At 41.0% G+C, this 27671-nt stretch overlaps 1 protein-coding gene across 2 annotated transcripts in view; it reads left to right on the forward strand.

The window, feature by feature from the left end:
* The window catches only part of CHCHD6 (coiled-coil-helix-coiled-coil-helix domain containing 6), a 108151-nt gene that overhangs the window by 14259 nt on the left and 66221 nt on the right, over positions 1-27671 (forward strand). The window contains exons 5-6 of one of the 2 annotated variants that reach the window (XM_039695554.1): positions 16435-16455; positions 21785-21868. In XM_039695554.1, the coding sequence (XP_039551488.1) occupies positions 16435-16455; positions 21785-21868 (105 nt within the window). The remainder of the gene's footprint in view (positions 1-16434; positions 16456-21784; positions 21869-27671) is intronic. The other variant, XM_039695555.1, reaches the window with a different exon arrangement.

The following is a 27671-nucleotide window of genomic DNA, read 5'->3' on the forward strand; positions in this document are numbered from 1 at the left end:
TCCCTGCCTCAGGCCTTGCAAGTGCAGGCTGTTCCCTTAGGAAAGAAAGTAGCTCAAGGCTACATGGGTGTTTTCAGGTGAGATGGAACCAGCTAGACAGAGAAGATTTTCTGCAGCATAGAGGAATTTTAGTCCCTCTTGTTCTACTGTGAGGTATCTTGGTGAGCAGGTAATGGTAGATGATAGGCTTTTCTGAGCACCTGCACATGCAAGCTTAGGAAAAATTTTACCTTTTACCTGTTTAAAAGTTACATCTTCTTCTTGTACAAGAAATGTATCTTACTGGGGATTCTAAAACTGTAGCAAAAGTTCACATGTTTATAAGACGGAGTAACAAACTTTCATGTAATCAGACTAATTTCCTCTAGTTGCTTGTTGCCCAGCAGATGTTGCTGTTGAGCTTGGTTAGGCCCCACTGTGCAAGTCATCCACTCATCTGCCTATTTTAAGAGCTGTGATGCAGTGATCGGGAGCTAAGTTTCCTCCTTGAAAATTCATGTCATCTACTGCTAAGTCAATACACTGTCCAGAAGCTTAAGGTACATCTTGTGCAGGCGTGTGTGTAAATAAATAAATGATATTAGAATGTCTTTTTTGACCCATGCATTATGTTTTTCACTTCATTACTGACTGAATTATTGTCAAACTTTCTGCTTTCATTACCAAAGCAGTCTTGATAGCTTGGTTTTTTTATAATTATTTTTGAGGGAGAGTTTTTTTTTTGGCTTTTCAAGTGAGCCTTTAGGATGTGGTGGTGCAAAGGGAGTCTGATAAACAATCCACAAACAGCATATCCTCATCAATATCCCTTTGAATGTAGGATTTGGGAAAATCTATCACCTGCCTCATGCAGAATCTGGGAGATGAATTACATTTCTTATTTGGGGTCAAACCCACTGCTCAGTCCTGCAGCTGCTCTGTGTATTGATCTTGCAGCAACAAGCACATCTGTGCTCTGCTTTGCAGTTCTTTGGGGTGTGATTCTCGTTGTAATACCCTTATTTTGGAACTAGAATGTGTTTAATGTGCACCTCAGTTGCCTGCCAGCGATGATGCCTTTGCTGAGTTCATACAATTTCCCAGCAGTGTCGAGAGCATTTGGAAAGCAGCAGTGAGTATTTCCTGAAGGTGGCACTGAAGGGACACCCATGAAGTCTCCTTTCCAGGGGTGGAGCAGGAACTGCTGAGCCCTCAAATTGCTTGCATACCAATGAACTGTCTCAAAGTTTTTGCTTGTTTGTTTTCCTTCTGACTCTAGGTTCTCCAGGAGTTACCATAATATTTTTCTGGATGAGTTTACACTGAGTTTTTGGAGTTCATTGCTTCCTACAGAAACTGCAGAATCACGAAATGGTTTGGAGTGGAAGGAACCCTAAGGATTATCTAATTCCAGCTGTCCTGCCATGGACAGGGATTTAATTCTCTAGATCATGTTGCTTGGGGCCCCATCCAACCTTGAAAGTTACTGAGGATGAGGCATCCACAGCTTCTCTGGCACAACCTATTGCAGTGCATCGTCACCCTTTGAGTAATGAATTTCTCCCTAACATCTACTTTAAACCTGCCCTCTTTCAATTTAAAAACATTGCCCCTTGTCTGTCATCATTTGGAGTTGTGAGGCCACTGTGTACTGAAATAATTCACAGCTTCTGTCTTTTATTTCCTGACCATGCTGCCTGGGGTTCTTTCCTGCTTAATGTACAGATCTAGAACTTGTGCCATTGCTGCCTGCTCAGGCTGCAGAGGGGAGGACGAGGCTGTTGTGAGGACAGAGCAGGTTTTCACACAAATGGTGTGGTATGTTCTCAGCCACCTCTGATTGCTCTTTGTTCTTCAGCTCTCCAGTTGGTTTCTAGTAGTGTTTTTTGGAGGGGCAGATAACAGCTGTTGAGAGTGAGTCTGGTTTTGGAAGTGGCGGAAGAAAGTGGCAGATGCTGTCCTAATGACATCCCATGTTTGCTATCAAAACAGAGATTGCTTTCTCCATTCCTCAGATCCTCTTTAGGATTCCCTGATTTGACCTACACCCTGGCCTTCTAATGAGATACTCTCCAAAGCCTGCTCTGTAAAAATTTCCTGTTACATCTGTGTCTCTTTGGCTCTGACTATCTGCAATTAGACTGTGTAGACTGAGAAGGCCAATAGTGAAGAAAAATGGAGTTTCTCTGAGCAGAAGTTTGAAATTATCTGCAGTGCTTTTGTAAAGGTAGTATTTCAGGTCAGTCTTCACTGATATGGTAAGTTTCTGACTGATTTGAATAATATGGAACTTAAAAACATAAAGATGATCTAGCTGGCCTTGGCTGAAATGAATTATTGCTTTTAGCACAGAGTCTTCTTTTGAGAGAGAAGCTGGTGGTTGACTGGAATTCCTGCAGATTCTTAGGCAGGAGATTTGTATCTTTTCATCTGTTTTCAAGAAGGAGAAACAAGTTATAAAAACCACTTAAAGGTTCAGTTAAGATTTATTCTGCCTGCATAACTGCCTCCCATAATAACTTTAATATGCATCATCCTGAAACTCCTAATTGGCCCTGGTGTTGGCAGGGCTTTCAGACCCAGCAGAATCTCCACTGTTCAGCATCTTTTAGGAAGGAATGTAGCCAGAGAAGCACAAAAGATGAAATGGCTGCCTTATAAATTCTGACTGACCTTGAGAGTCCTTGTTCTAACAAGCAGGGGGATGCTGTTGAAGCCATCCGGATGAGACCAGTGATGGGAGCTGTGTGTAGGTGTGCAAGTGGTGAGGCAAGAGCAGAGGATGAGGAAAGGCCTCATGGGTTTGGTGGGAGGAGGTGGTTTCATTGCTTGGGCCATGTACCTACTTTTTCTGTTGTTGGTTGGAGTCTTGTCTGTATTGACACTGATTAATTTTTCTTTTCCTCATGGGTGCTTGTGGGGTTGGGCTGTGGTTTGAACTAACCCATTTTGTCAGAGCTGGGTTATTTTTTTAGGAAATTACCCCAGTCAGTTGTTCCTCTCTGCTTAGTGACTGCCTGGTCCCTGTGTGGGTGCTCATCAGATAGATCAGAGCCTGACTGAGAAGGTTGAAATTTTCCTTGGCTTCTCCTCTGCTGTCCTTTTACCTGGGTGGAGGTGGAAGCCTGCCAGGCTGTGCTGGGGTTCTGTGGTTTCTATGAATCATGGAAGATTGTCGTTCTTGCTCTCCTGGGCTGTCAGTTGGACACCTTTTGCAGACCCTAAATTCACTTTAAAACAAAGCATTTGGCTTAGTTTATTTAATTCCATTAAGTAATTTCACTGCTAATGCATAATTATCTACAGCAGTGACACTCGTCTATGCTTTAATTATCACAAAGCTGCACAACTCCCCCTCCCCCCTGCCTGGAAGTTGTCACTTGTGCAGGGTGGTTTTGCAGAGATAAGTGTGTAATACATGGCAGTGCTTTGGCTCTCACAATACTCAGACAGTTGCTGATTGCTAAATGCAGGCAACAGAAGAGGCAAGGATTTTGGTCTCAGTCTTCTATTAGTGGTTTTTATCTGTGTGGAGTGAGAGATGTTGGGAAGGAAAAAGCTTATCAAAACTTCATAATACTGGCTTGAAGATAAAGATGTGAGCAAGTGCTGATTGGAGACATTAAGTTTATAGGAGTTGGGAAAATTTGGAAGCATAAGTATTTGTTTTTCTTTTGAAGATGTGCAAGAAATGAAGCATAAGTGATCCTGGGCAGCAGCCCACAAACTCTGTTTGTGTTTAAGGAAGATTGTTTGTATTTATCTTTTTTTTTCTCCCCCTCCCTGCTTTGTTACTGATCCTTTTTGGTAAACACCCTCTCAGAGTGCAGAAGAGCCCAGTAAAAATTATTGATTCAGCCAGTCATTGTGAGGAAACAGATTCAGGGTATTTACTCCGTAACTGGGAGATGATGCATGCTTGAATGAAATACCTGCTGTTTCTTAACACCACACACGTGTTTGTTGAGGAGTGATTTTGTTAAAGGAGAGGACAAGGTCAGCCTGATCTGAGTAGAGGTTATGTGGGCACTATGATATTTGTGTCATTGAAAGGTAAAGGTCTGTTTGGGAATAAAGTGATGTATGAAAAATTTCTAAACCCTTGCAGAATGAAGGCAGAAAAAGCCAGAGGGGGCTCATAATTGTACTTCTCTAGTTTCACAAAGCTGAGAGGACTGGGTTGGAGACACCTCATTTAACTTGCAATGATGCGCTGAGGTTTGTGGATGAAGAACACCTGGAGCCTGTGTCAAAAAGAGAGTGAATCTTGAGAGAGACCTGATAGAAACGAGGATGGTATGAGGAAGCATAACCTGTGTGTTATCTTATAATAGATGGAAATGAGGCCATTTGTTGGTGTTATCTGCTGGCAGAGATGTTCTGCCAACTGCCTTTGTTTGGAACTCTGGCCAAGACGTGCAGTATGTAATTGTGCTCCAGCTTCTACCCTGACTGAATTCTTAGGATTGAAATTACATTTTTTCACATACAAAAGCACTGAATTTTTTTCCCCTTTGTATTGTTACGATGAAGGCAATTTTTGGTTGCTGCCTGTCAGGAATGAGGAAGGGAGGACTATAGGGCTTGTGTTACAACATGCATTCTCAGTCTCTGCTGCACCTGACTGGCAGCAGTGGCACCTGTTTCAGCAAGATTCCTTTGGCCTAGAAGTATGCCATGTATTTTCTTTGGCCCAAGGACATAGTGTTAAGTATGTCACTTGAAGACCTTGCAGCTTGCTAAGCTCTAAATCTTACCATCAATCTCATACTTGTTTTCTGTGGTACTTACAGCTATAGTGGTTTATGTACTTCCCAGATAAGAAGACTGGCATAATATGATGGTCAGTTTGGCTTTCTTCCTCTCAGGAAGACCTGTACTTCCTAAAGAGGTTATATACTCACTCTACATTAATTTAGTCTTGGACCTTTATTTCTGGGAACTTGAACACGATTGGCACTCCCAAATGTCTCTTCTCTAAATGCTGTTGGTTGAAATACCTTTCATATCAGTCAATGGGTGCTTGCATAGAAAGAGTTTAAAGTGGCAACACTGATACCCAGAACAGTTGTTAGGTTTTTGGTTTTGTGTACAACTTGCCTGAAAACTTTCCCACAGGAGCACAGAAGTAAACACTGACTCAGTGGCTTTTCTGACTCCCCTAATAAAATCCACTTGCCAGGTTTGATGTTTCCATCATCTGCCTATGTTATCTGATACTCTGGAGTTGTGCTCTCACATTTGTAATTCACTTTCCAAGTAGGACTGGGATTGAGATGTCACTCTTTAAAAAAATAGTTTATGCAAAAATACAGAGGAAAGCAAGGAGATGAGGAGAACTTGATGATGTAGGTGTTGGAGTTCCTCACTTCAACACACTCCACTCTTCACAGCCTCACTCTTGGCTGACATAAGTGAGATGCAATGTGGAAAAGCTTTCCTCATCCACATGGAAAGGGAGATTGGCTGGTCATTGTAAGGGGACTGCTGCAGAAAAGGGTGGGAGACTTATCCCAATGGGGCAGGCATGGGAGAAAAAAATAGTAACAAACCCCATAAGCCCAGGGCTGGGGTAAGAGGGGGAATGGCATTTCCTGGCTTTGTGCACATGTGATGCTTTTGCCTCCTGTGAGGTTGTTGGCAGGTGTGGAGAGAAAAGATCCCAGCCTGGCAAGTCAGCCACCAGTGTGGCTGATGATTAATTGCCCTTTTTAAATTGCAATTATGTCAGTCACAGAACCCGTGAATATTAATTCTGGATTTGCTGCTTGAAAAAGTGAGCGCTGATGAGATGGGTCCATTTTACTGATGTCTCAAAAGAGGGATAAGTGCTGCAGCCACTGGTTATTACTGAAAAGAAAGGATGCTGTGTCTCTTAGCTTTGCTTTGTGTCCATCTTGCATCTTTTCCAGTGTTTCTGTTCCCTTTCTTCAGAATCCTCTCAGTGCTTACACTGGATTTTCCACACTGACAGTAGAAGGTGACAGGCTGACACCCAGAGTGAGTTAATCACTGCAAGCAATATGAGTTACCTGGGTTTGGTGGATGGATTTCCACCATTCCTGCTGCTTCCTGAATTCCTTAGAGGCTTCAGAATGAAATAGGGGTTGCTTTTTTGCTGCTCCAGCTCTTTCGGTTCATCTCAAATGAGTGTAACCATTCATTCCATTATACTTGGATCTTCTGAGATAATTTTCTGATTGTGCCCTGTTGGAAGGATATTAACAGGCAAGCATCAGTACACCATGACTGTTTTCCTTTTGGTAATCTGCTTGAATACATGGATGATGAAAATCTTGGTTTCTTCTGTGGTTTGGGTCTCTCTTATCAGTCCTGATCCTGTCTAGTATTTTCTGCATGAATCAGGACAAATTGTTGCATCTTGCTTGTGCTTTAGTTTTCTTGGAATAGTAGTTATCTCAAAAAATCTTGTCATGTGTTGATTTTCACTGAGATCTTTGAAGGTGAATAGCATGGTATGTCTTTAGTAAATAAAAATAAAACCCCTCAGAACCCTCTGGTTGTTTCTTATGCTTTTTGTTTTTTAAAGATTCCATTTAAAGCTCTTCCAAGCTTTCAGTTATTAGTGACTTCAAATACCTAGTTATCTCAGTGTTTGCTTGTGGGGCTGGTATATGCTGAGTTATCAAAATGACAAACAATTTATAAGAAACAGAATTAGATGGTGGAAGTTCCACAGGTTATCTCCCCTGTTTGTACTTTTAGTTCTACATTTTGTGTGGTTTTTGTAAGTTGATTGTTTCCTGAAAAGTTTTTCAGAAGGGAAGTATTAAGGATCTGAAAGTGTTGGGCGTATGGATGTCAACTAATTACTCCAGTTGATGGCTGTAGTTACTGTCCTGCTGAATTGAAGGCACTATGTGATAACCCTTCAAATGCAAGGGATGTAGGCAGCAGGAAGGTTCTTGTAGTTGTGTCAGGCTGCCAGTGAAAGGCTAGAGGAGAATTAGGTGCAGCAGAGAACAGAAAAAAAATATTTCCAATTTTTGCTTGCTGTGGTCCTTTCCTGGAAGGCCTCTAGCAGTCAGTTCAGTATATTTTGGTAAAGACTTTTTTACCAGCCTGGGTCAGCATCAAGAGCTGGTCTAGGACAGCAGGCTTTTCTGTTTTCCCCATTTTTCAGCTTTTATAATTGAATGGTAAATCACTTGTTTTCCTCTGACCCTTTTATTTTGGAAGGCTCCAAGTGATCCTGTATGGCTAGTGTTGCCCTTTGAGATGAAAATAAAACATTTTGTTTTATGAAACAAGGATGTCTAATAGCACTTTAACAACCAAGTTAGCTTTTTGTCACTAGTTCTTGTGGGTGCTTTTTTATCCTCCTTCTCCTTGCTGCTTCCCTGGTGCACTTTGTCTTTACCCTGGTGCAGTAGCTGCTTTGCCCAGTGCTTGGTTGATGGCATGTGAGCGTGGTTGTCACATGAAGAAGTCATTTTCACGACTGCTCTGAAGAGGTATCAGAATTGCCAGCACCTCTGGCTTCCCAAACTGCCATTTATTGGTACAGAGTCTGCACTTAGAAACCTGTTGGCAAAATGTGGAGTTTTCAGTAATGTCTGGCTGATGCAGAAGTTTCCATTGCATTGTAGGACTAGAGAAATCAAAAGCTTCTGCCTCCATTTCTGTTTGGGGAGTGTCTGTTTTCCCCAAAAATGCTTTGAAAGCTTTGTTTTGTTATCAGAAACTGAGCAGTACTTTTATGTTGCTTGTCCTTAGGATAATATTCCCTAGCTAAATGGGAACTCAGAACATTGATTAATTGAAGGCCTTTTGAAATATGTGGTTTTTGTTCTTAAATTGTTTCAGTAGGACTGTAGCAGCACACATTGCAAACCCTCCCTACCAGACACTGCCAAGACATTCCCTGTTTTAGGTGGCTCCCGCCAGACAAGTCCATAGCCTGCTGCTCTGTGCTGTGAGGTGTGTACACTTCTTCTGTTGACACAAGGTGCAAATATCAACTCTTCATCAAGAAATGCCAAGGAAAAGTCATGTTTAAAGACTGTGCAGTATTAGAGGTGATTTCTGTCTTTAACAACATGTCTAATTATCCCTCACAGTGGAATGGTATGATACTCCAGTGATTTATCTGAAAAAGAGTTTAAGGGTATCGGGTCAGCAGCTAGAGGTTTGTATTCAGAAAGCTGAGGTGTTTTGGAACAGAATATGCTGATCATCACCGTCATGTCAGTAGTTTTGCTTTTTGGGGACTGAGAATGGGAACTAAAACCTGCAAAGGCTCTTTGTCCTGTTGTAAGAAAGGAAGATTTGGCTGTAACTCGTAATGTGACTTGAGAAACAGCCAGTGTTGTGGAAAGCTAAGGGTGTTTACCTTTGTGTGTTGGTACCCTATAGGAGGAGAAGGCAGTCTGCCTTTGTGTGTTGGCACCCTGTTTGGTATGTACATGTTTCTTCCCCAACACCATGTTAGTAGTCCTTGTCCTTTTTACTTGGCAATTCCAGTGCTTGTGAGTTCAAGTTGGACTTTTCTTCCTTGGGGGCTGTGGTCTGAAAAGGATCCTGCATTTACAGCGTGAGCTCTGTGACCAGTGTGAGGAGGAAGGTGGGGATGGAGGAAGGTCACTTCATCTGCTGCCTGTCTCATTTCTGTCAATGTAAAGAGCTTTACAGAGACAAGTAATATTTTGCAATTGAGTTTCTCTTTTAAAGACACTCTGATGCTAATGTTGATTTAATAAGGTTCTTCGTTCTCTCTCCTTGCTTAATTTGAAACGTCTAATTTTGTGCTTCACAGTTCTGAACACAGAATTAGTGAGGGAAGAGGAGCCGGAGGCAGGAGGAGCAGAGTGCCACACCAGAAGTTGCCAGGGGAGATTGATTCAATAGAGTGAAAAGGTGCAAAAGGTTATATGTCCACAGTTCAGAGCAACGTGATGGTGGTACTAATGAGAAGAAGAGCTTGATCCTTTAAAATGTTTTAAGATCTCTGTGGGTGTATAACAAACATTAAATGGAAAAGGGAGCATTAGAGTGTTGGTTTCTTTGAGTGGATTTTTCTTTTGATTTTATATGTATGTAATATATAATATATGACAGGCAGGAAGGATAATATTCTGAGATAAATAGACATTTTAAGGTTTTTATTTTAAAGGTTGTTTTGTTAAGAGTGGCATTTATTTTCAGAAATGTTGAGAGGTTATGAGAGATTGTGAATTTGATCTGGCTAATTTATTTTGGCTGAAGTTGAATATGTGTTTTCCTGCTAGAATTTTATGCTTGTGGAAGAAGCTGCTGACATGGACATTTAATTTCTTTGTCCTGGGAATAAATGTAAACTCCCCAAAACCACAGTGCCAGAAGATTATCTAAAATATTGTACAAATAATAGTGGTAGTGAAAGCTTTTTCTTTGCCTCCTGCTTTGTTAGTGTTCCTTTCCTCTTCCTCATAAGAAACCACTCCTATGCAATGGAGCTAAAGCCTAATTTGCCCCTTGCTTGAGTTGGATGACAGTTCTTCACACAACTGAGTGGACGGTGTAAAAGGAGTACAAGATGTGTTCAGCTTAGTTTTATGATAAGCTGCCAACATGCTTCTTTGAAAACCTCATTAAATCGCAATTAAAATTTTTAAAGGAAAAAAAATAGGCCATCTCAGTCAGTACTTGATAGATGAGTTTGTGGTTTTCAGCACTGGCCAGGGGCATGAGCTGCTTTTTGCAGTTGGAGCTCAGTGAAAGCTTTGGTGAAGTCTGACCACAGAATCACCAAAAAACAGCTGCCAGCGCTGGACACTGAGAGGTGATTCTCTGCCTGGGCTTCTGTCATGCCTCTGGACAGAGAGAAGTATCTGTTTACTGATTAAAACTGTATATAAGACCCCCACTCCCTTTCTTCTCACATTGTTTCTGGTAACAGGACCTGCTGTTACCAATTGCTTCTGCTGAATTTGGTAGCTAACACTGGATTCTGCAGAGTTATCTCAAACATTTGGCTGGGGAGTGCACTTGACCAAGCAGGTCTGCATCAGGAATAAAGCTTTAGGCCCAACAGTTAATATAGATTCTAAAAGAAGCCTGAACCAGCCTTCAAGGGTTTCTTTTCTGCTGACTTTCAGTGCCTATAGTGACTAGTCTCCAGGAATATTTATCAGATCACTTGCCTGTCTGGTTATTTCCAGTCTATTGCACTGGCCAACTTATTTGATCAATAAATCAATCAATCAACAGGTTCTTAAAATTACTTTCATTGACTTTGGAGGTGTAACATACAAAAGGAGTCTACAGAAAATAAATGATTGTATGTGTCCCAACTATAATTACAGAGCAAACAGAGTGGAGATATGTTTGTAACTAGTATGTACTATGATAAATATAGCAATCTGTCTTTAGGGTTCTGTGATACTATGTTGTATTGACTCTTCAAATTTGCAAACTCATAGAGCATGAATCTTGGCTCTCTCAGGTCTTCTGACTGCTATATTTAGAGCATACCCTATTTTAAAGCTAAATTTCAAGCTTCTTGCTTTTGATTAAAAGGTCCAGAAATAAATACTTTGCCAGTTCCTTAGCATGTGACATAATTTTTGAGCTTTAGAAACTTCATTGACAGCAAAATGTTTTCCTAAGGATAATTTCTCAGGCTGCTTAACTCTTCCTGCTGCATCTGGTCTATGCCACCTTCTTCTTGACAATAGCAACACCTGGTTCATGGTCCTTGTTGACAGACTTCCAGGTACTGCTTCTTCAAAGAAAGAGAAAATGCTCTCCTCCTGAATATTCCAAGCCATCTGCCTTAAGCAAGAATGTGTTCATTGCCCAGTAAATGGTCATTGAATCAGCTTTGAATTCTTGTAGGTTTTAAAAACATTAAGCACTTACACACTGGGAAAACTGCTCTTTGCAAATTATCTTATCAAATGGAAATCAAAATTTTGCTGGCAGTGACATAGATTTGTGTGTTGCTCTTGATACAGTCATGCCTTGGAGATTGCAATGTAAAAATAAAGAATGCAGTTTCACAATAGCCTGAAATCCTTGTTGCTGAATCTACACTCTTCTTTTTGCAGATGATTTCATTATGATATACTTGGACCTTGTTAAAAGATGCAACCTTGCAGCATTTTCTCTTATCACAGCCTTGAGAGGAGCCAGTGTGTGTGTATTTGAGAGCCAGTATATTCTCTTCCTAAAACACACAGTGGGTTGCAAGTGCTTTGGAAGCAAGGATCAGAGTCTCTAGTGGACATTTTGTCTGTAGCTCAAAACCACAACTTAATTGGCAGCCTTTTCATAACTCTGACTGTGGCTTAGGATGTAGGGGAATGCTGCAGGTGAAGATGGAGGTACCTTTTCAGAATTGGTTGTAAGGAAATTTAGTGCTGACTGCCTGTATGTCTTAAGTGGTTGGAGAAATAAGGGAGATTGAGATCTGGTTCCTCACTTCTGTGCTTTTAATTTCTTGGGTAGTCTCTGTTTATTCTTTCCACGTGGTTTTACTTCATAGGTAACACCTTACTGCAAGCGTGCTGGATATATGTGGACTACCCCAGACTTTATTTTGAGTCCCCTATGCTTTATGTAGTCTTTCCAGCAAGGCTTTGGAATCCACATGATTTATACTAAATGTTAATTACTGCATGTCTTTCCCACATGCACCTTGACAAGTGCATGCCCCCAGAATGATACTGACCTTGTAAGGCTGTGTAAAGTGTGCTTTGTGTATGTCTGGGATGAAGGCACAGGGAAAAGAGGAAAATTACAAGGCTGTCAGAGGGGCAAAAACAAGCTGTGTTGTTTGAAAGTGCACCTGATTCTCCACCTGCTGAAGAATTCATAGAAAGACAGAGGATGCATGGCCATGACTGAAGGCTTTCAAGAATTTTCTTACCCAAGTATGTAATTACAACAAGTCTCTCTGTGTTAAGAAGTAGCCCCAAAGTGAACTGCATTTCTTTTAAACTGTATATTATTTGCAATAAGAACTTTTAAATTAAAAAAAAAATAGTTTCTAATCTGGTGGCAGGAAATTTGTATTCATTTTACTATGCTGCCCTATATCTGTTGGCTGTGCCTACAAATATCTATTTTGTTCAGGGGCAGGTGAAAGTTGTGTGTAGTGTCTGAGAGCAAATGTGGTAAGGGAATTCCATCTGAGCACACAGGGTTCATAAATTTTACTGCTTGGAGGCACATGGGTGGGTTATGAATGCCATCTTGATTTTTTTCAAAACAGTGGTGGTGTGTGAGGTACTATGTTTGACTCAAATGCTAATATATTTGGTATTTAGGAATCTGGCAGGAGAGAGCTCTGTCCCCCTGTGCAGGCACAGCAATGCGATTGGGATGTAGGCATGCATAACTGTTATTTTCCCCCGTCTGTCCTATCCCTAGAAAGCCATATGCCACCCTTAGGCTAATGTAATGGGAGTCTGCATTAATGATTATGAGCTAGAAATAATCCCAGAAGAGTTGAGTGGCCTTCGTTTCTAGCTTTACGAGAAATACCTCATTGACTCAGTCTGAAATATATTCTGGGATCAAAAGTCATAATTAATACAAAATTTCATGATGCCCTTTCTTGAAGTTTTGGTTGTTGTTTTGTTTTTCTTGTCCTAAATTGGTCAGGAACTTCAAGGTTCTCAAGTCTAATAGGCAAAGTAGGAATTTAAGTGAGAAGTAAAAATTTAGAGCAAGTTGTTGACTCATCTACTATCAGAAATAAGCATCTTGAGCCTACCTCTCTTGAGAACCTATGCTCTGCAAGATTTCTAAAACCATTGAAAGCCTTGTCTGTTGGCAGCCTGCAAAATGAAAACTGTATGTATGCATATATAGAAGTGATGGTGGGAAAAGGAGAATGTGGAAATGGGCTGGAGTATTAAAGCAAGCAATGAAAGCAGATGGTTTACTTTGGATTTTATAAAATAGGTTTCTCTTAATTTTGTTTTAAATGAAAACCATGAACCGTCACCATTGCAAACCTATTTGTAGCTGTGCCATAAGTATTAGGATGCAGTTGTCCCTGAATCATAAAAGGGCCAGGGTTTTTTTGGCTGCTTCCCATCTTCATGTTTATAGAATTGTGTATGGTCTGTATGCATTAGAGTTAAGCAATTTCATCCCAGCCTTCCCTCAAAATTTATTGCTGTTCAGTGACTCTTCCTTCTCCCTCTCCATTGTCAGTTGGTTACATCTCAGACTCTCATTACATTTAATATTGATACTGCTTCAATTTTTCACTAAACTGGAAGAGTTGAAGAGTCTGGAGTGGATACTGAATGTCTAGATATATTCTTTAAATACTTGAATTCCTATTATTCTGGACCATGATAAATTTAGAGCTGGATTATTGCTTTAAGAAGAAGTGACTGTTTGCTCATTCAGTGATGAAGTCTGGTCATCAAGATGTTGGAATATGTGCTGCAGAGTTCTTCAGATACTGACATGAATGTAAAAGTTGTTGCCAACAGCTGCCTTGGGTTTTGGGCACCTGCTGCCTCTCATTTCTCGCATCTCCCACTCTATCTTCCGCTCCCGAAGCTGGCAGTGCCCCTAAAAATACTTTCTGTTGAGTTCTTAAGCAGGAGATCTCTACCAAGCTGGTAGTCTGGATTCCTGAGTCATTGGTCACACTGCAGTGCAATCTGTTCTGTGACAGATTTCTTGACTATGGCAAGGAAATGGACTTCAGGGGAAGCTGATTCCAGTCAGGTAACAAAGGCATTGTCCTTCCAAAGGGTGCTGCCCTGTGCTGATCCTTCCTCCCTCCCTGCCAGTCACAGAGCTGTGTTTTGATTGCTCACTGCCATTTTTACATTTCCCTAGAGTGTGACAGACTTGAGTGGTGTGCATGATGTGTAAGGGTGATGTAGTGCAGTGAGTCTGGGAAAAATTGCTGGGAATTGCCCTTGTGAGTGAAATACAATTTTGGCGCTGTTTTCTTGATGCCATTGCAAGTTGAACTGTTAATATGTATGTGGGAAGGCATCCCCTGCCTGAATAATCAATGCTCAAATGTGGAATTTGCAGAAGCACAGATGTATAACTCGTATAGTTTCCATATCCAGCCAGAGTCTTCTGTATGAATCCCTAGGACAGAGGCTGCTGGTTTAGCCTGAGATTCTGTTTCAGTAACCTTTTGTTTCTGATACAGTTGAGAGGAATGTCTTGACTGGGTTTTGACCTCAAACAATTACATCCTGTATTTATTGTGGTTCCCGTGGTTGCTGTCCTGTAGGTTACCTGAAAGAGAAAAAAAACCTTTTTAACAGAAGAGTTCAGAAGTATTGACCAAGGTGTTGAAAGATGATTTGTATCCCAGGGCTGGAATTACAAAACCTGTAAGCTGCTATCTGGGAGCTGGAAGTGAAACTCACTTAGGGAGCAAGGAAACCAGATATTGCTCATTTCTTAAACGGATTGCTTAAACTTCAGAAATATTAATGGACAGGCTGTGTCTCTCATTATCAAGACTGGTAAATGCAGGTCTGCAAAGACATCTTGGCACATGCTTAGAAGTTAGCAAAACTTAAACCAGTAGCCCTCTTGAATTTTCCTTTTTATATTATTTTATTAGTGTATTTTATTTAGTCAGGGTTTTTCTTCCAATATGCATCAATATGTACTACTACATGTTCTAATTTTCCTGTTTCCATTCAGTGGAGTGTATCTATTCCTATTCTTGGAGTAATAATTTTTCCATCTCCTGAAGGCTGACAGAATTAGAGTGTTGGCAGTACTGCATAAGAGATACTCCGTGATTAGTAACAGTGTTATATTCTCAAAAACCCTGATTCTGCTGCTGTGCATTGTATCTTATGGGGCACATGTTGATGATAGGGCTGTTCCTTCTCCTTGCTCTCATTTCTCAGCCCCTGTCCGGTGCCACTGAGTTAGTACCTTTTGTTTATTTTATCCTGTGAGTGTTTGTCCACCAGCAATGTCTCAGTTCATGGCTCAGGCACCCAGGGATGACAGATGTACATCAAATAAAGAGTTAATGGTGTGCATGACCTACCTGCTGAAATAATAGCAGGCATCATGAAGAGTGCTGTGTTCCTCCTGTCCATCTGCTGAGGATGGACAGACCTGTAATTGCTAAAATGTAAAAACAAAATTAAGCGCATCTGTCCTGACTGTAAAAATCATCAGGAAGAAAAATGTTATTCAAATCAGGCTTTTGTCAAGATGGGTCAGTGATTACCAGTAAACACCTGTTGTGCATTGGTTTGTTTGGCCAAGGACTTGATGCTGCTATATCAAACCTGTCTGCAGAAAGGGGGAATTGGCTTCCCTCAGTTGAAATGTAGATGTTCATTTCCAACCCTCTAAGCTGGTGCAAAGGATGAGGAAGGATGACACACATATCTGATAACACATCATCCCTCAGTTACTTGAAGTAGTCTCTGTGTGCCATTAAAATGATGGCAGATCCCATAAAAACATTACCCTCCACCGTCTGCTCCCTCTGGCAGTGAACTATGACCAAGAGGAAAGTTCCTTGTGCCCTGTCAACTCCCCTCAGATAAATAATCATAATGAAAAAAGGCCAGCCATTCTGAAGTTCCTGCTTAGCCAATGTGCTGCTGATTGAAGGTAGCCCTTCAGGGGCAGGGAAGGCTTGCAGCCCTTGACAGCAAATGAGAGCTGTGCCTGCCTCATAAATGCCTTGGCTTCAAAAGGAGGTGGTTATGGGCATGAAATGTTTATCATCTTGTACTTGCTGTGCTGCTTGCTCACTGTGTAAGTAAAAAGTAGTAACAAGTAAAGAAGAGGCAATACTGCAGCCTGTTTTGTCTGCACACTTAAATAGGCTTGTGGGCAAAAGAAAAGGAGCAGGTGGAGGCAGCTTGGCTTTGACAGAGGTTTGGACTGTGCACTCAAGGTTTTCAGTTGTGTATGATGGGGAGTCTGGTTGGGAACCTGACCATTCAACTGGCTTTCTGTAGGAATCACTGAAATTGTCCATGGCAGAAGATGACTTGCTACGTAGGTCAGCTTGTGCATTCAAAAACGCCCTTTAAAAGATTACTTGTTCTGGGCATGTAATTGGAAGCAGCACAGTTGTTGACCACCTCCTTTTGAGTCTGCCCAGCACTGGCACATTCACTGGAGCATGTTGTGTATCAGCATCTCTAGCACTGTGCAGCACCTTGCATGGCTCCCTGGCACTGGCTGTTTCCCAGCCTCCTTTGCTTGGCTCCCACCCTAAATGGGATTTCTGCAGCAGGCTGTGGGGGTTTTGCTCTGGTTTTGGTTTAGGGGGTGCATGTGCTTTTGTTTTGCTTTAACAGCACAGTTCCCAACAGGGGACAGCACTGCATTGCTTAAGATGCTTGTCATTTTAAAGGAACTTTTCTAAACTTGTCATCTTAAAAGCTATATTGCACAGCAGCAGGCAGCCTCCAAAAATCACTGATTTCTCTTTTTCTTCTCTTTCCCTTCCTTTCTATCTTGTGCTGTCTTTATTCCAAGCCTGTGGATTTGGATGCCTGGGTAAGCTCTCTTTTTTTGTCTGGATCTTGCTTATTCCAAGTGTCATGTTGTTACTGTGCATGTACAGATTGTTATTGCTGAGCACAGATGCAGGATTTTATTTTCTGTCATTACATTTTAAAAGGTGTTCAGCTAGAAAATTGCATATTATTTCCTCCATAAAGATTTTCACTGGTTCCTTTTGTGTAGCTTACAGCTGCTGAAACCAAACTTGATCTGGTGATGTGTATTATTGGCTAAGAGAGGTAGCAGAAACAGGAGGAAATGAAGGTTACACCAGTATTGCTTTTTAAAGCCATGAGTTGCATCTGGTTTCTAAAATAGAGCCTGGTCACCTGCCTTCAATAGAATGAAAGGTAGGACAAAAAGCCAATGATTTTGTAGGCCTTGTGTCTGGAATAGTGATTGCAGACAGCTCCACAGTAATGGTGATATTTCTGCTGATGCCAGTGGAGCTTGAGTCAAGGCTCCCCCATGGCTACTTGCTTGGTCCAAGCCTCCCTGTAAAGTTTTGCTATTCAGTCTTGGGCATGAAGTACACAAATTGCCTCTTACTATTTTTGTGTTGCCCTTTCAGCTCTGCCATTCCCTTTAGACTTGGCCAGGAACATGCCAGCTAGCTAATTTTGGAGTTAGCTCTGTTCTTTAGTGAATTTCTGTCAATTCCTTCTTCTCATCTTGGAGTCCTTAATAGCGTTTGTTTTTCTCCCTTGCCACCTGGACTGCTACCAGGACTGGAAGAGATTTGGGAAAGCACAAGGTATTAGAATTTGCAGTTGTGAAGTGTGGCAAGCTGAGGTGCCCAGCCAAAACATCTCTGCTGTGCTGCTGCAGAGATGTAACTGTGTACCTTTGGGAGAAGCTGATAGCTCCTCTCAGCAAAGACAGAATGATGTAGAAAGTAGGCATTTGATAGACTTGAGATCCTTTCCTTTATCCTTGTAGCTTATTTCCCTGTGTTGCTTCTGACTGATTATCTAGGCATCATCTTGCTAGTTTGTCTGTGAGTGGTGGAAGTGCTTTGCCAAGAAGATAAATATTTTTGCAGTAATCTTGCCAAGTGCTGTGACTTGCTTTTAGGAAGTATTCATAGGCTGAGGTTTGGACCTTTCCTTCCAGCTTGAGTTGCCCTTTGCAGAGAGAGAGTTTTTGGGTTTTCTGTCCTCCAGGAGAGTCTTCCCAAATCCCAGAATCCAAACAGTATTGAGGAGAGAGACAGCCCAGTGGTAGCTGTCAGCTGTGGGCTGTGCTAATGCTGCATTTTATTCCTGGGTGCCACATTCCTTACTATCATCTGATCCTGCCAGTAAGCCCTTTTTTTTTTTTTTCCAAACAGATTTCTGCCCTAGTTTTCATGTTTAACAAGGTGATGAGGTGGGACTGTATTAAAAATAATAAAAATGTGGTAATATTTTGGGATGTAACAAAGCCAAAGCTATCTGGGAATGGTTATAGCTAGAATGAAGCCCAGCTCAAGATCAGTTGCACAGTTTGATGTGTGGCATGTTGGTGTCAGTTCAGGACATGGCTAAGAGTGTCTGGTTTTGTTCATAGAGAATGAACCAGTAATATTTCATTACCTCAATTAGGAACTTGTAAAATATTTCTTTTTTCCTGTCTGTGAGCTAGCAGTCCAGTGCTTGAATCCTTTAGGTGAGCCAGTATATAATGTATAGCTTTAGAAATGTGCTTGCACTGTTTGTTTCTAAATGGGTTACTTGATAAAGGGAGAGAAGGAGGCAGGGAATCACATAACTCTGCCCTGGCTCTTTGTCACTGTTCAAGGCAGCACTGAGATAACCTGAAAAACCTTGGGCTGCAGAAAAAATGTGAAGATAAAACAGAGGAAAAATTTGAAAGGGCACCCAACCAGTCCATGGATCCATGCCCATGGAAGCTGTAGCAGCATGTTAGTAGTATGCCTTTACTGTCCTTTTGTAAGAATATAATCCTTGTAAATTCTGACACCATCGCAGGGGATTCTTGAGCATTTCTTGAATACATCTTGTACCTAGCTTTTGGACAGAGGCCAATGGCCAGTTGCATACATGTTCTTTTAGAAATACATCCCCTTCTAAGTTTTGGGTGCATTCCTGTGTTTTATAGCTGAGTACACCCTTTCTTCCCTGTCTCTGGTTTGTTTCTGTGTTCATACTTCTTGGACATCACACTGTCTGTGTTCTACACATCCTAGATGTCATCTCTGGGCTTTGGCCACCTCTTGCACAATATGTTCAAACTCCAGTGTAGTCGTGCAGCTTGGAAGTGAAATGCAGCTTTCTGATATCTGATTTTCAAATCAGTGTATTATGCATGTTTTCCCTTCTCCTTCCTTTTTTAGTTCTAAAGGCCTTTTTTTTCCCAAAAGTCTATTGATGCTTTGTTTGGCACTTGCAATCTCAACCCCCTGTGAAATTGTAATTATAGCAGCCAGTTCTGTCTGGGACATCACAGGCTTCTGACTTCAGGTAGGGAATAAGCAGCAGGACTAGAGAAACTCTTAATAAATATCCTATATTCATTCAAAATGTCCCTAGTTGCCTAACCCAGTTTGGAACAGTGAATATTTCAGATGACACATGCTCTACTATACCGTTTGCACTTCAAACATCATCATAAAGTGTACTAAAGTTTTTAGTAATAACAGCTGGGGATAGAGGGAAACAGAAAGCAACTTTGAAGCAGATCTGTCACAAATAGAATGTTTCTCTGCATACTTCAATGCACTGAAACAGCAGCAGCTCTTGAAAACAAGCAAGGCATTGAAAATATGTTTGTGTTGCAAGTACAAGGTTTCTCTGTAACTCCTGGTTCATCATGCATTATGGGTGGGACAATGGGGGATAATATGGGAGAAATTACTTTGAGGGAAGAATGGGGAGTAATGTGAGGTTACAGTCTGCAGTTAGGAGATCCAGTTTTGGTTCTTTGACCTCAGTTTTGCAAGACCCTGGGGAAGTGACTAACAGAATGCCTGTGTGCTGCAGGGTGCGTGGCTGTGGAGGCATTTTCCACTGCAGTGAGGTCACCTTGGCAGTGCATGGGTCATCATTGTGCAGAGCAGCACACCTCTAACGTGTCTGCATCTCAGCACCCTACTAGAGAAATTAGGTATTTGGTTTGTGTTCCCTTCCAGAGGGGTTGTAAGGATAAATGTGCTGGATTTCTTGGTGCATGATGTCAGGCAAACTCACAGGCAGGAAAGTTGAGTGAGTGTGTGAGTTTGGGATCCATGTATTCCCAGAAACAGAATAAAGCCTCTTGAGCACTGGTATTGTTACATGTATTGATTTTGTACTTCCAGAATATCCACTATCCCAGGAGACTAGCACTGATACATAGTTATTTAGATTAAACAGAAACTTTCTTGAGTTTATAAAAAAATTATTATTTGACTTTTTTTTTCTTTTTTTTCTTCCATCTTATGATGCAGCTTCCATCTGAATCATGCAGAGGGATCAGTACTGTCTTACTCTTCTTTCTCTTACTTATTTTCCCCTTAAGGAACTACAAGTCACTTGTGGAGTAATCTGATTTTATGGGTGTTATGCAGAAAACCTGCAGGAGAACTGGGGTCCTTTGGTCATCGAGCAGACCACTCCACCTTCTTACATCTGCTTCATTTTATTTGAAATTGCTTGGTTCTTTTCTGTGTAGAAGATTGGTTCAGAGGAACAGCTATGGTTCTCTTACCAGAAAATAGTTATAGCTCTGGCACTTACAAAGTACCCATCAGTGCCCTTATTTTTGCTGTGATGTCTCTTTTGTCAGGCTGTATATGTGGGGCAGCTCATTCTCATCCCTCTCCCCACCCTGCTCCAGCTGGTTTCCAGGTGGGAAGTAGTATAGCAGCTATAGGTTAAAGCAGAGCTAGAGATTTTGCTTTTAATCAAGTGCCTTTGAGAGTGAGAAGATTTAGATATGAGTCTCTACTGCTTGTACCTTATCCTGGCCCTGTTTTCTGGGATAGCAATCATGGAAACCAAAATATTTCTTTTTCTTTAAAAACAAACAAAGAAACCCACATCACCACCACACCCCTACAATCTTCCTATTTCATATAATCCCTTTCTTGCTTGCTTATCAACCACCCTCACTGCCTAGATTAAAATCTCTTCTAAGCCCTATTATACCACTGTATTTCCATCAGCAGGGGAGCAGAAAGAAGGACACGCACAGCAACTTGCTTTCAGATGTAATTTTTCTCGTTAGCAATGGCTTTTGGCCATAAAATGACAGGTCTGAGCCCACGGGGATATTTCTGTCCCAGCTGCTTAATCATGTTGGACCAGCATTTTCTGTGGTTGTGCCATCATTAGAAGTTAAGAGGATGTTGCTGGGATGCTCTGGCCTGGCAGGGCTTGTGCCCATGTTAAGCAGGCTAATCATTCTGGTTTTAAAAGGTCTTCTGCCTGCTGTTAACTTCTGTGGCCCCAGAGATTTTGAGGTGGGATGGGGGATGTAGAACAACTGCCATCTTTTCTTGCTATTGCTGCTTGTTATTTTTAAACTGGAAAAGTTTGATTCAGTTCCATCAATGTCGTGTTTTCTTAATGCTAGTTCAGTTTAGGGGTGGGAATATAATTAAGTGGTGCTGGCTGTAAGGAGCTAGAAGGCCACAGCTGTTGCTGTGCCCACACAGACTTTTTAATTGAGCACTGTTCAGCTGATGAATACCAGATTTACTGTTTTGATAGCACCATGCTTATAATTTGTAAGATAGAAGAGAAACTCTTTGACAGCCGTCTTCCCTCTTGCAGCACCAGCCAGAGGATCTCCAAGGGTACTGAAGGGAAATACATGGAGAGCATGTGGAGAGTGTACTTAATTATCTGGATAGTCCTATGTCTGTCTGTTCTAGGGACGTATTTAATCCTTGGAAGCTTTTGGACACTCCAAGGGGCAAGGGTTTATAAAGAGGAGGATTTGAGGGGATTTGGTTGGGTTTTTTTTAAGGTAAGGGGAAGAACATTTGAGTAATGACTGTCATGATTCGTGGAAAAACAGACATGGATAAGATGGGATTCTGAAAAAGGGAATGGGAAAGTGTCACTTTTCTATGATTATATGTTTTAATTTAATAAGGAGTGTAAAACCAAGGGTTTGAGTTTGACTAGGATGCTAATAAGAGCATTTCAGCATTGGGGGATATCTCAAAACAAGCTGCAATTCTTAAGGTTTGTAGTTCCACTGAGGGATATCCCATGCATGAGTCCTGAGCAGTGATTTTTTTTTTTCAGCCCCTTCTAGTCTGCATCTCATGTTCTTTCCTTGCGTTGTTGGTTTTTAATTTCTTCCTCTACTGATGCTGTTCTGCTGTCCTTCCCAGGCTGTGGAGCTGCAGGGCTGGGAGGCAGACCTGAAGCGACAGGAGGCCTTCTATCAAGAGCAGTTGGCCCGCATTGAGAAGAAGGTAAGGCTGAGTTGTCTTTATTTCTGCCCCTGCAGGGGTAGGACACAAAAGATACAGAACCAAGATGTGTTGTGCTGCAACCTGGAACTGTCAGCTGACAGTATCTTATCTGCCCCCCACCCCTTAAGTAAGTGATGAAAAAGCTGTACGAATCTTTCGAGCAATTTGCGTTTGAAAGATAAAGATTTTTTTAACTGGATGATTTTTAAAAAGGATTTCTGGTAGTTCAAGCTCTATTATCTTTTTTACCATGGGATTTAGGTGAAAGCTAAATTGAAAAAAAAACAAGTGCCCTGGTTTTTATTCCTTTTGTTAAAAATCCTTTCCTTAATAAGAAAAAAAAAATCAACCACCACAACATAAATTTTGCTATAAATATGAATTAAAGTTGTATTAACAATTTTTCTCTGGGGAGCCAAACAGTTCAAAGAGTAGTGCTGCAGTACACTGCCTGCTTCTTGCTGGATAAGCCTTTGAAATAAACATGATTTAAAGAGACACTGTCAAGCATCTTTTAAGCCTGAAATGACCTTTGAAAATCCATTTAGGGATTTGAATCTCTCCCCTAAACGTGGGATTTGCTTCTCTGTTTAATTGTTTACCATGATGAGTTTTTAAAAATTGATGCCATAAAAATAGGAGCAGCCATGCTGTTCCTTATGAACTAATGTGTTCTTCACTTCCTGGCAAAATGAAATAATGTTATAAGTAGTCTTTATTTTTTAATAAATGTGGAGAATAATCTTCTCCAATTTGAAGCAATTAGACCTCCTGTCAGGGAGTTGCATACATTCGACTTGTAGTTGTGCTATGTGACTAAAAAGAAGTGCAAACAATGAAAAGAGTGGGTTGTAAAGAGACTGAGAAATCAATCAGTTTTACTACCAATATGTAGCAGGATGGTGAGTATGGAACATGGGAAAATTGTAGATTATAGAAACGGTAGGGAGCTGTTGGCATATCTATTCCTCTTTTCATTCCCTCCTACTGTACGACTGTCCATGCTGCATTTTTTGAGCCATCAGTGGTAAAACATGCCTGTGAGCAAATTCACATGATACAATTCTGCAACACTTTAATCCGTACAATTCATTAAAAATAAACTATTAAAACTACCACTCAGTGTTGCATTTGTATTTTAAATTCTATTTCTAGATAATGGGGATTGTTCAGTGAAATTGCAAACAATCTAGCAGCTATCGTTCTAATTATCACAGTTGTCCATATGTTCATAGGCAAAGGGAATTTTTGCAATTTCTTGATCCCATGCTGTTAGCTTCTATTATGTTCTTCTCTCCGGATCTGGTTTCGTGAAGCGGAAATTACAGGGAAAACCTGTGAGTCTGTCCTTTATGGACAGTGGAGTGGGGAGAAGTCTGTGTCCAGGCCTCATTGTCCTCTTTTTGAAATCTTTTGTTGTCGTTTGTGTTTTCAAGTGTGTGTCCCTTGCTACAGGGACACCTTCATAAACAATGTGATGGATATTTTAGTGCGGGATCTTCTTGGGGGAGGAAGGTGAGCTGCCCATAGTCCTATTCAAACTGCAGAGCTACAGAGAAACTATCTTCTAGTTGTTTTGTGTACAAAAGCAAATAGATAAAAAGAACAGGTTTTCTTTCCTCTCTTGAAACACTGGATAGTTTCTGACCCTTAAAGACTAGCATTTTGCTGGTAATAAAATAGAAGAATGCCTCCAACCGTTAGTCTGGATTGGAGTGGGAGGTGGCGGGGGCTAGAAGGGAAAGGAGAGAAATGTACTTGAAACAGTGTAATAAAGCTTAATTGTATTAGTTTTGAAAAAGGTTTTTGATCTTCTCTGAGGATAATTTTATTCCTATAATGGTTGGAAAGATGGAAAATGCAGCGCAGAACAATCTTTTTTATTAGCTGTTGCTTTTATATAATTCTGCTTTTATTTGTTGAATACACGCAGACCTTGACATTTATTTATATATTTTTCCTTCCGCTGTGCTAAAGCTTTCCAACTCAGGCTTAGATATATTTTTATATATCTGTGTACGTGTATGTCAATATTAGAAAAAAGCTCTCAGTACGGGGATGGTGGGAGAGAGCTCTGAAATAGAATTTTGCTTTCTCTGCTGTTTTAAAAGGGGATGGTCACTTGAAGTGTGGTCACTGGTAGTTCAGAGGTGTTGGGCTGGGAGTGAATGAATGTGGCTCAGTGTGGAGTTAGCAAGCTGAAATTTCTCTCTCTAAGGATCAGGCTATCAGGAATTCCCCTCTCTCCTCCCCTGCTGTGCCCAGGTCAGTTTTGTCCCCGCTTCTGCATGATAACAGGATTCAACAGTAGGAGACTTAAAGATTTGTTTTTGAAGGATGTTTTGAACTATTGATGTTAAAAATTCAGTACCTTCCCAGTAGGAAGAGAGTAATTGTGTTACATACTCCTTACAACGTAAGAGCTGCTCAGTGAATCAAACACAGAGACTATCCTGTTTCCTCTGGCAGTGGTCAGTTTGTAAAGGCTTTGAAGGAAGAATTAAAAAAACATCGCCAGAACAAAGTGACAAAGAAAAGTTTTGGAGAGCAGCTCTGAGAAGAGTCTTCCTAAATGTTGTCAGTTGGAGGCAGACACTTGCCCTGCTACACAAGAGTTTATTTTCATTCAGTATTTTTATTCACTGAAAGTTGATTTAGTGCCATTGTCCTTCTGTGCATCTCGGGCATTATTCCTGTAGCCCTGTTTAGCTCTGTGCCTCCAACATCATGTGGCAGTGTGTGCCACAGGTTAACTTATATACTCTATAAATTCTGTTATCAGTTTCAAATATTTTTTTGTATTTAATATCCTTCATGTGAAAGAGATAAAAGAAATTCTCCTCATTATTCATTATCTGCAGACTTCTGTTCCCTCTTTTACCTTCCCATTAAACTGTGCAGTCCTTACCTTTTCAGCCTCTGCTTGTGTGAATGATTTTTTCCAGGTTTCCCATTCTCCTTGTTTGTCTTTTGGCTCTTTCCCCCTAGCAGCTCTGTCTTTGAGATGTATTGACCAGAATTGAACTCAGTGGTTCCCTTGAATGCAGCAGATTGTGTGAATATATTATCCTTTTATTTTGTAATCTTTGAAAGAGTACTGTAATCTACTGGACAGAGCAGAGAATTGGAAGGAAAAACCTGCTCATTTTCTAATAGCCGTTTCTCTTTTGGGAGTTTGAAACAATTATTTAGTCCATCTATCTCAGTTATTCCATCTATATGATGGAATAGCTTATAATGGGAGGGCAAAGTGTTGTGAAACAGTAAAGCTATAAAAATGCTAAAAAGGCTTTGCCTTTAGTTTTGCATGAGGTGAACTATAGGTGTACCTTATTTCAAACAGATCTTGAGAAACTCCGTTTCTCCAGACAGTCTTATTAAAATTTTCACGGGAAAAGGCATGTATGAAAAAATAATCGCAGTATTTCAGCTCTTGGGGTTTTCCCTGCATCCTCTCCTATAGCACTGGAAGAAATGAGACAATGAGTGCAGCAGTTCTGTGTCACAGTAAGGATCCATCTTGTTCAGTGTGCTGGTCCTGGCTGTGACTGAATGTCCAGGGATAACTGTAAGAATTGGACTGATGGGAAGAGAGGCTGTGGAGTCTCCTTCACTGGAGACAGTCAGGGAGCATCTGGACACAATCCTGTGCTCTGGGATGACCCTGCTTGAACAGGGAGGTGTGGGACCAGGTGACCCACTGTGGCCTCTTCCAGCCTGTGATCAAAGCAAGGTTATGGGGTATTTGCCCCAAATGCTTTGACCATCCTGGCTAGTCATTTTTGGAACTTCTCCTCACGTATTTAATCCTCAGAGGGCTGTGAGGCAGGACTGTGTGCACAGTGCTCGGGATGCGGGGGGACCGTGAGCGTGTGTGGCAGCTGTGTCAGAATCACTGTTTGGTTCTCTGTTTCTTTGTAGTGCCTGACACTTGATTTGCACTTCTGACTTGTGTTGAGCAAATGCCACACACTGCTGCTACTGGCAGCATTCCTCTGTTTGGAGTGCAGACTTGAATACATACAGTGGGAGTACTGGGATTAAGGAAATGCTGGGATTAGTTGCTGGGAATATTCTTCCCACTGCACCCTTCGTTGTCAGTTTGTTAGGGATTGTGTGTGTGGGAAGGGATGGTGGGCTTTGTTCTGCCTGCAGTGTGGTAGATGCTTTTTAGAGATTATTTTTAGTCAAATTTTATTGAACAAATTCCTTGCAGAGGATTGTTACACTAGTAAAACCCTTCATCTTCCTCACTTTAACTCTGATAGTGTGTTATAGTTGTGTGTTTCTGTCTCTTGGGTCACATGTATGTTTTTGTTTTGGAGTGTCTGAAACATTTTGGTAATCAGCAAAATGAGAGGGAAAAGCTCCTTTGAATTGACTGTTTCTTGTATGACTGTGTGTGATTGCAGGGTTGGAGCTGGTGATACAAACATTCCATTCCACACCTGTTTCCAATGTGACTGTTTCATCTCCAATAAGTAATCCAGTAATGCAGCCTGACTAATTTGTTATAAGTGGTTAAACTTCTAACTCTGACTTGTTTCAGTAATTTTACATCTCATCCATGTAATTTGAATTATTTTATAAAATGTGTGTCTTCTCTCAACTGTTTTGAATGAGGTTTTGTACTGTAGTGTTCCTCTGGGTAGAAAGAATGAGAGTTAGACTAATAATCTGTAGGGAGAACCTGAGACACACTCAGTTTGAGAAGCTCAAGGTAATGTTTTTTCATGCATTTATTTGTTACTGAGAAGCAGGGAGGAAGATGGAGGCAGCTTGTTGTAAATAGGTAACACATATACTGCTCAGAACTGGGATTTTTATTAGGGATTCTGAGTATGCTTTGTCCTGCTTTCTCCAAGTAGTAGAAAGGTCCTTTAAAAACATATTGTAAGAAAGAAGTGCAGTCTCTCCTGGAACCCTTCAAATGCCAGGAGATTTCACTTAGCATATTAGTTGTATACTTTCTCTCAAGTAAATATTTGTTTTACTCCTTTTGCTATTTGGCCTCTTGCTGAGTTTAACCTGAGAGAAGCTAAGGGCAGTGCCACACTACCACAGAAACATGGGCAGGGCTTTGGAGTGGTGTAAAACAGCAGAGAAAGGCTGAAGGTAATCTCGGAAGATAAAGTGAAACTCCTTGCTGTAGATGATGCCTCCTCTTTGTCTGGATTTTCCTAAGCTCCAGCTCCCACGTTATCTCTTGTTAGGTGGTTGTGGGCTACTGTGAGCAGTGGGTGCATTAATATGCAACGTTTTTCTGCTTGTAGTTTTTCAGAGCAGTAAGTAGCACAAGAGGTATTCATAAGCTGCAGAGTATTTGTGCAAGTGGGAAAGGAATGCATTGAATACATACCTTTTTTATTAATAAGGTTGACTGCACCTTTTTCTCTGCTTGACTTCACAAATCTTGTAATTTTGTGTGTGGCATTCATCTTGTTTGGTTTGTTTAAATTAATCTCTTTTTACCCTTGTACTTCCCACTTAATTCACGTTTGTAAAGCATTTAGGATGTGTAAAGAATGGCAGACAAAGTTATTTTTGTTTGTTATTCCTATTGGCCTTGATCCTTCTTCTTGGAGCTGTCTCCAACTTTGGTGTCCCAAGGTCACCCCTTCCTGCAAGTCCACTGTCATTTTTGGTTTATGGCTGGTGACTTGTCTCAATAAAAATTTCTGCAGAGAAAAAGTGATAGAAGCATGAACAGGAAAGCCTTCCAGAACAATATGTTCATGTTGGATCTTCATCATCAATTTAAAGCAGACTCTGTGGGGCTGCACAAACTGATGTCACCTGGTAA

The sequence above is a fragment of the Passer montanus genome, unplaced genomic scaffold, assembly GCF_014805655.1.
Source record: "Passer montanus isolate IOZ18808 unplaced genomic scaffold, ASM1480565v1 scaffold9, whole genome shotgun sequence".
NCBI classification, from domain to species: Eukaryota; Metazoa; Chordata; class Aves; order Passeriformes; family Passeridae; genus Passer; species Passer montanus.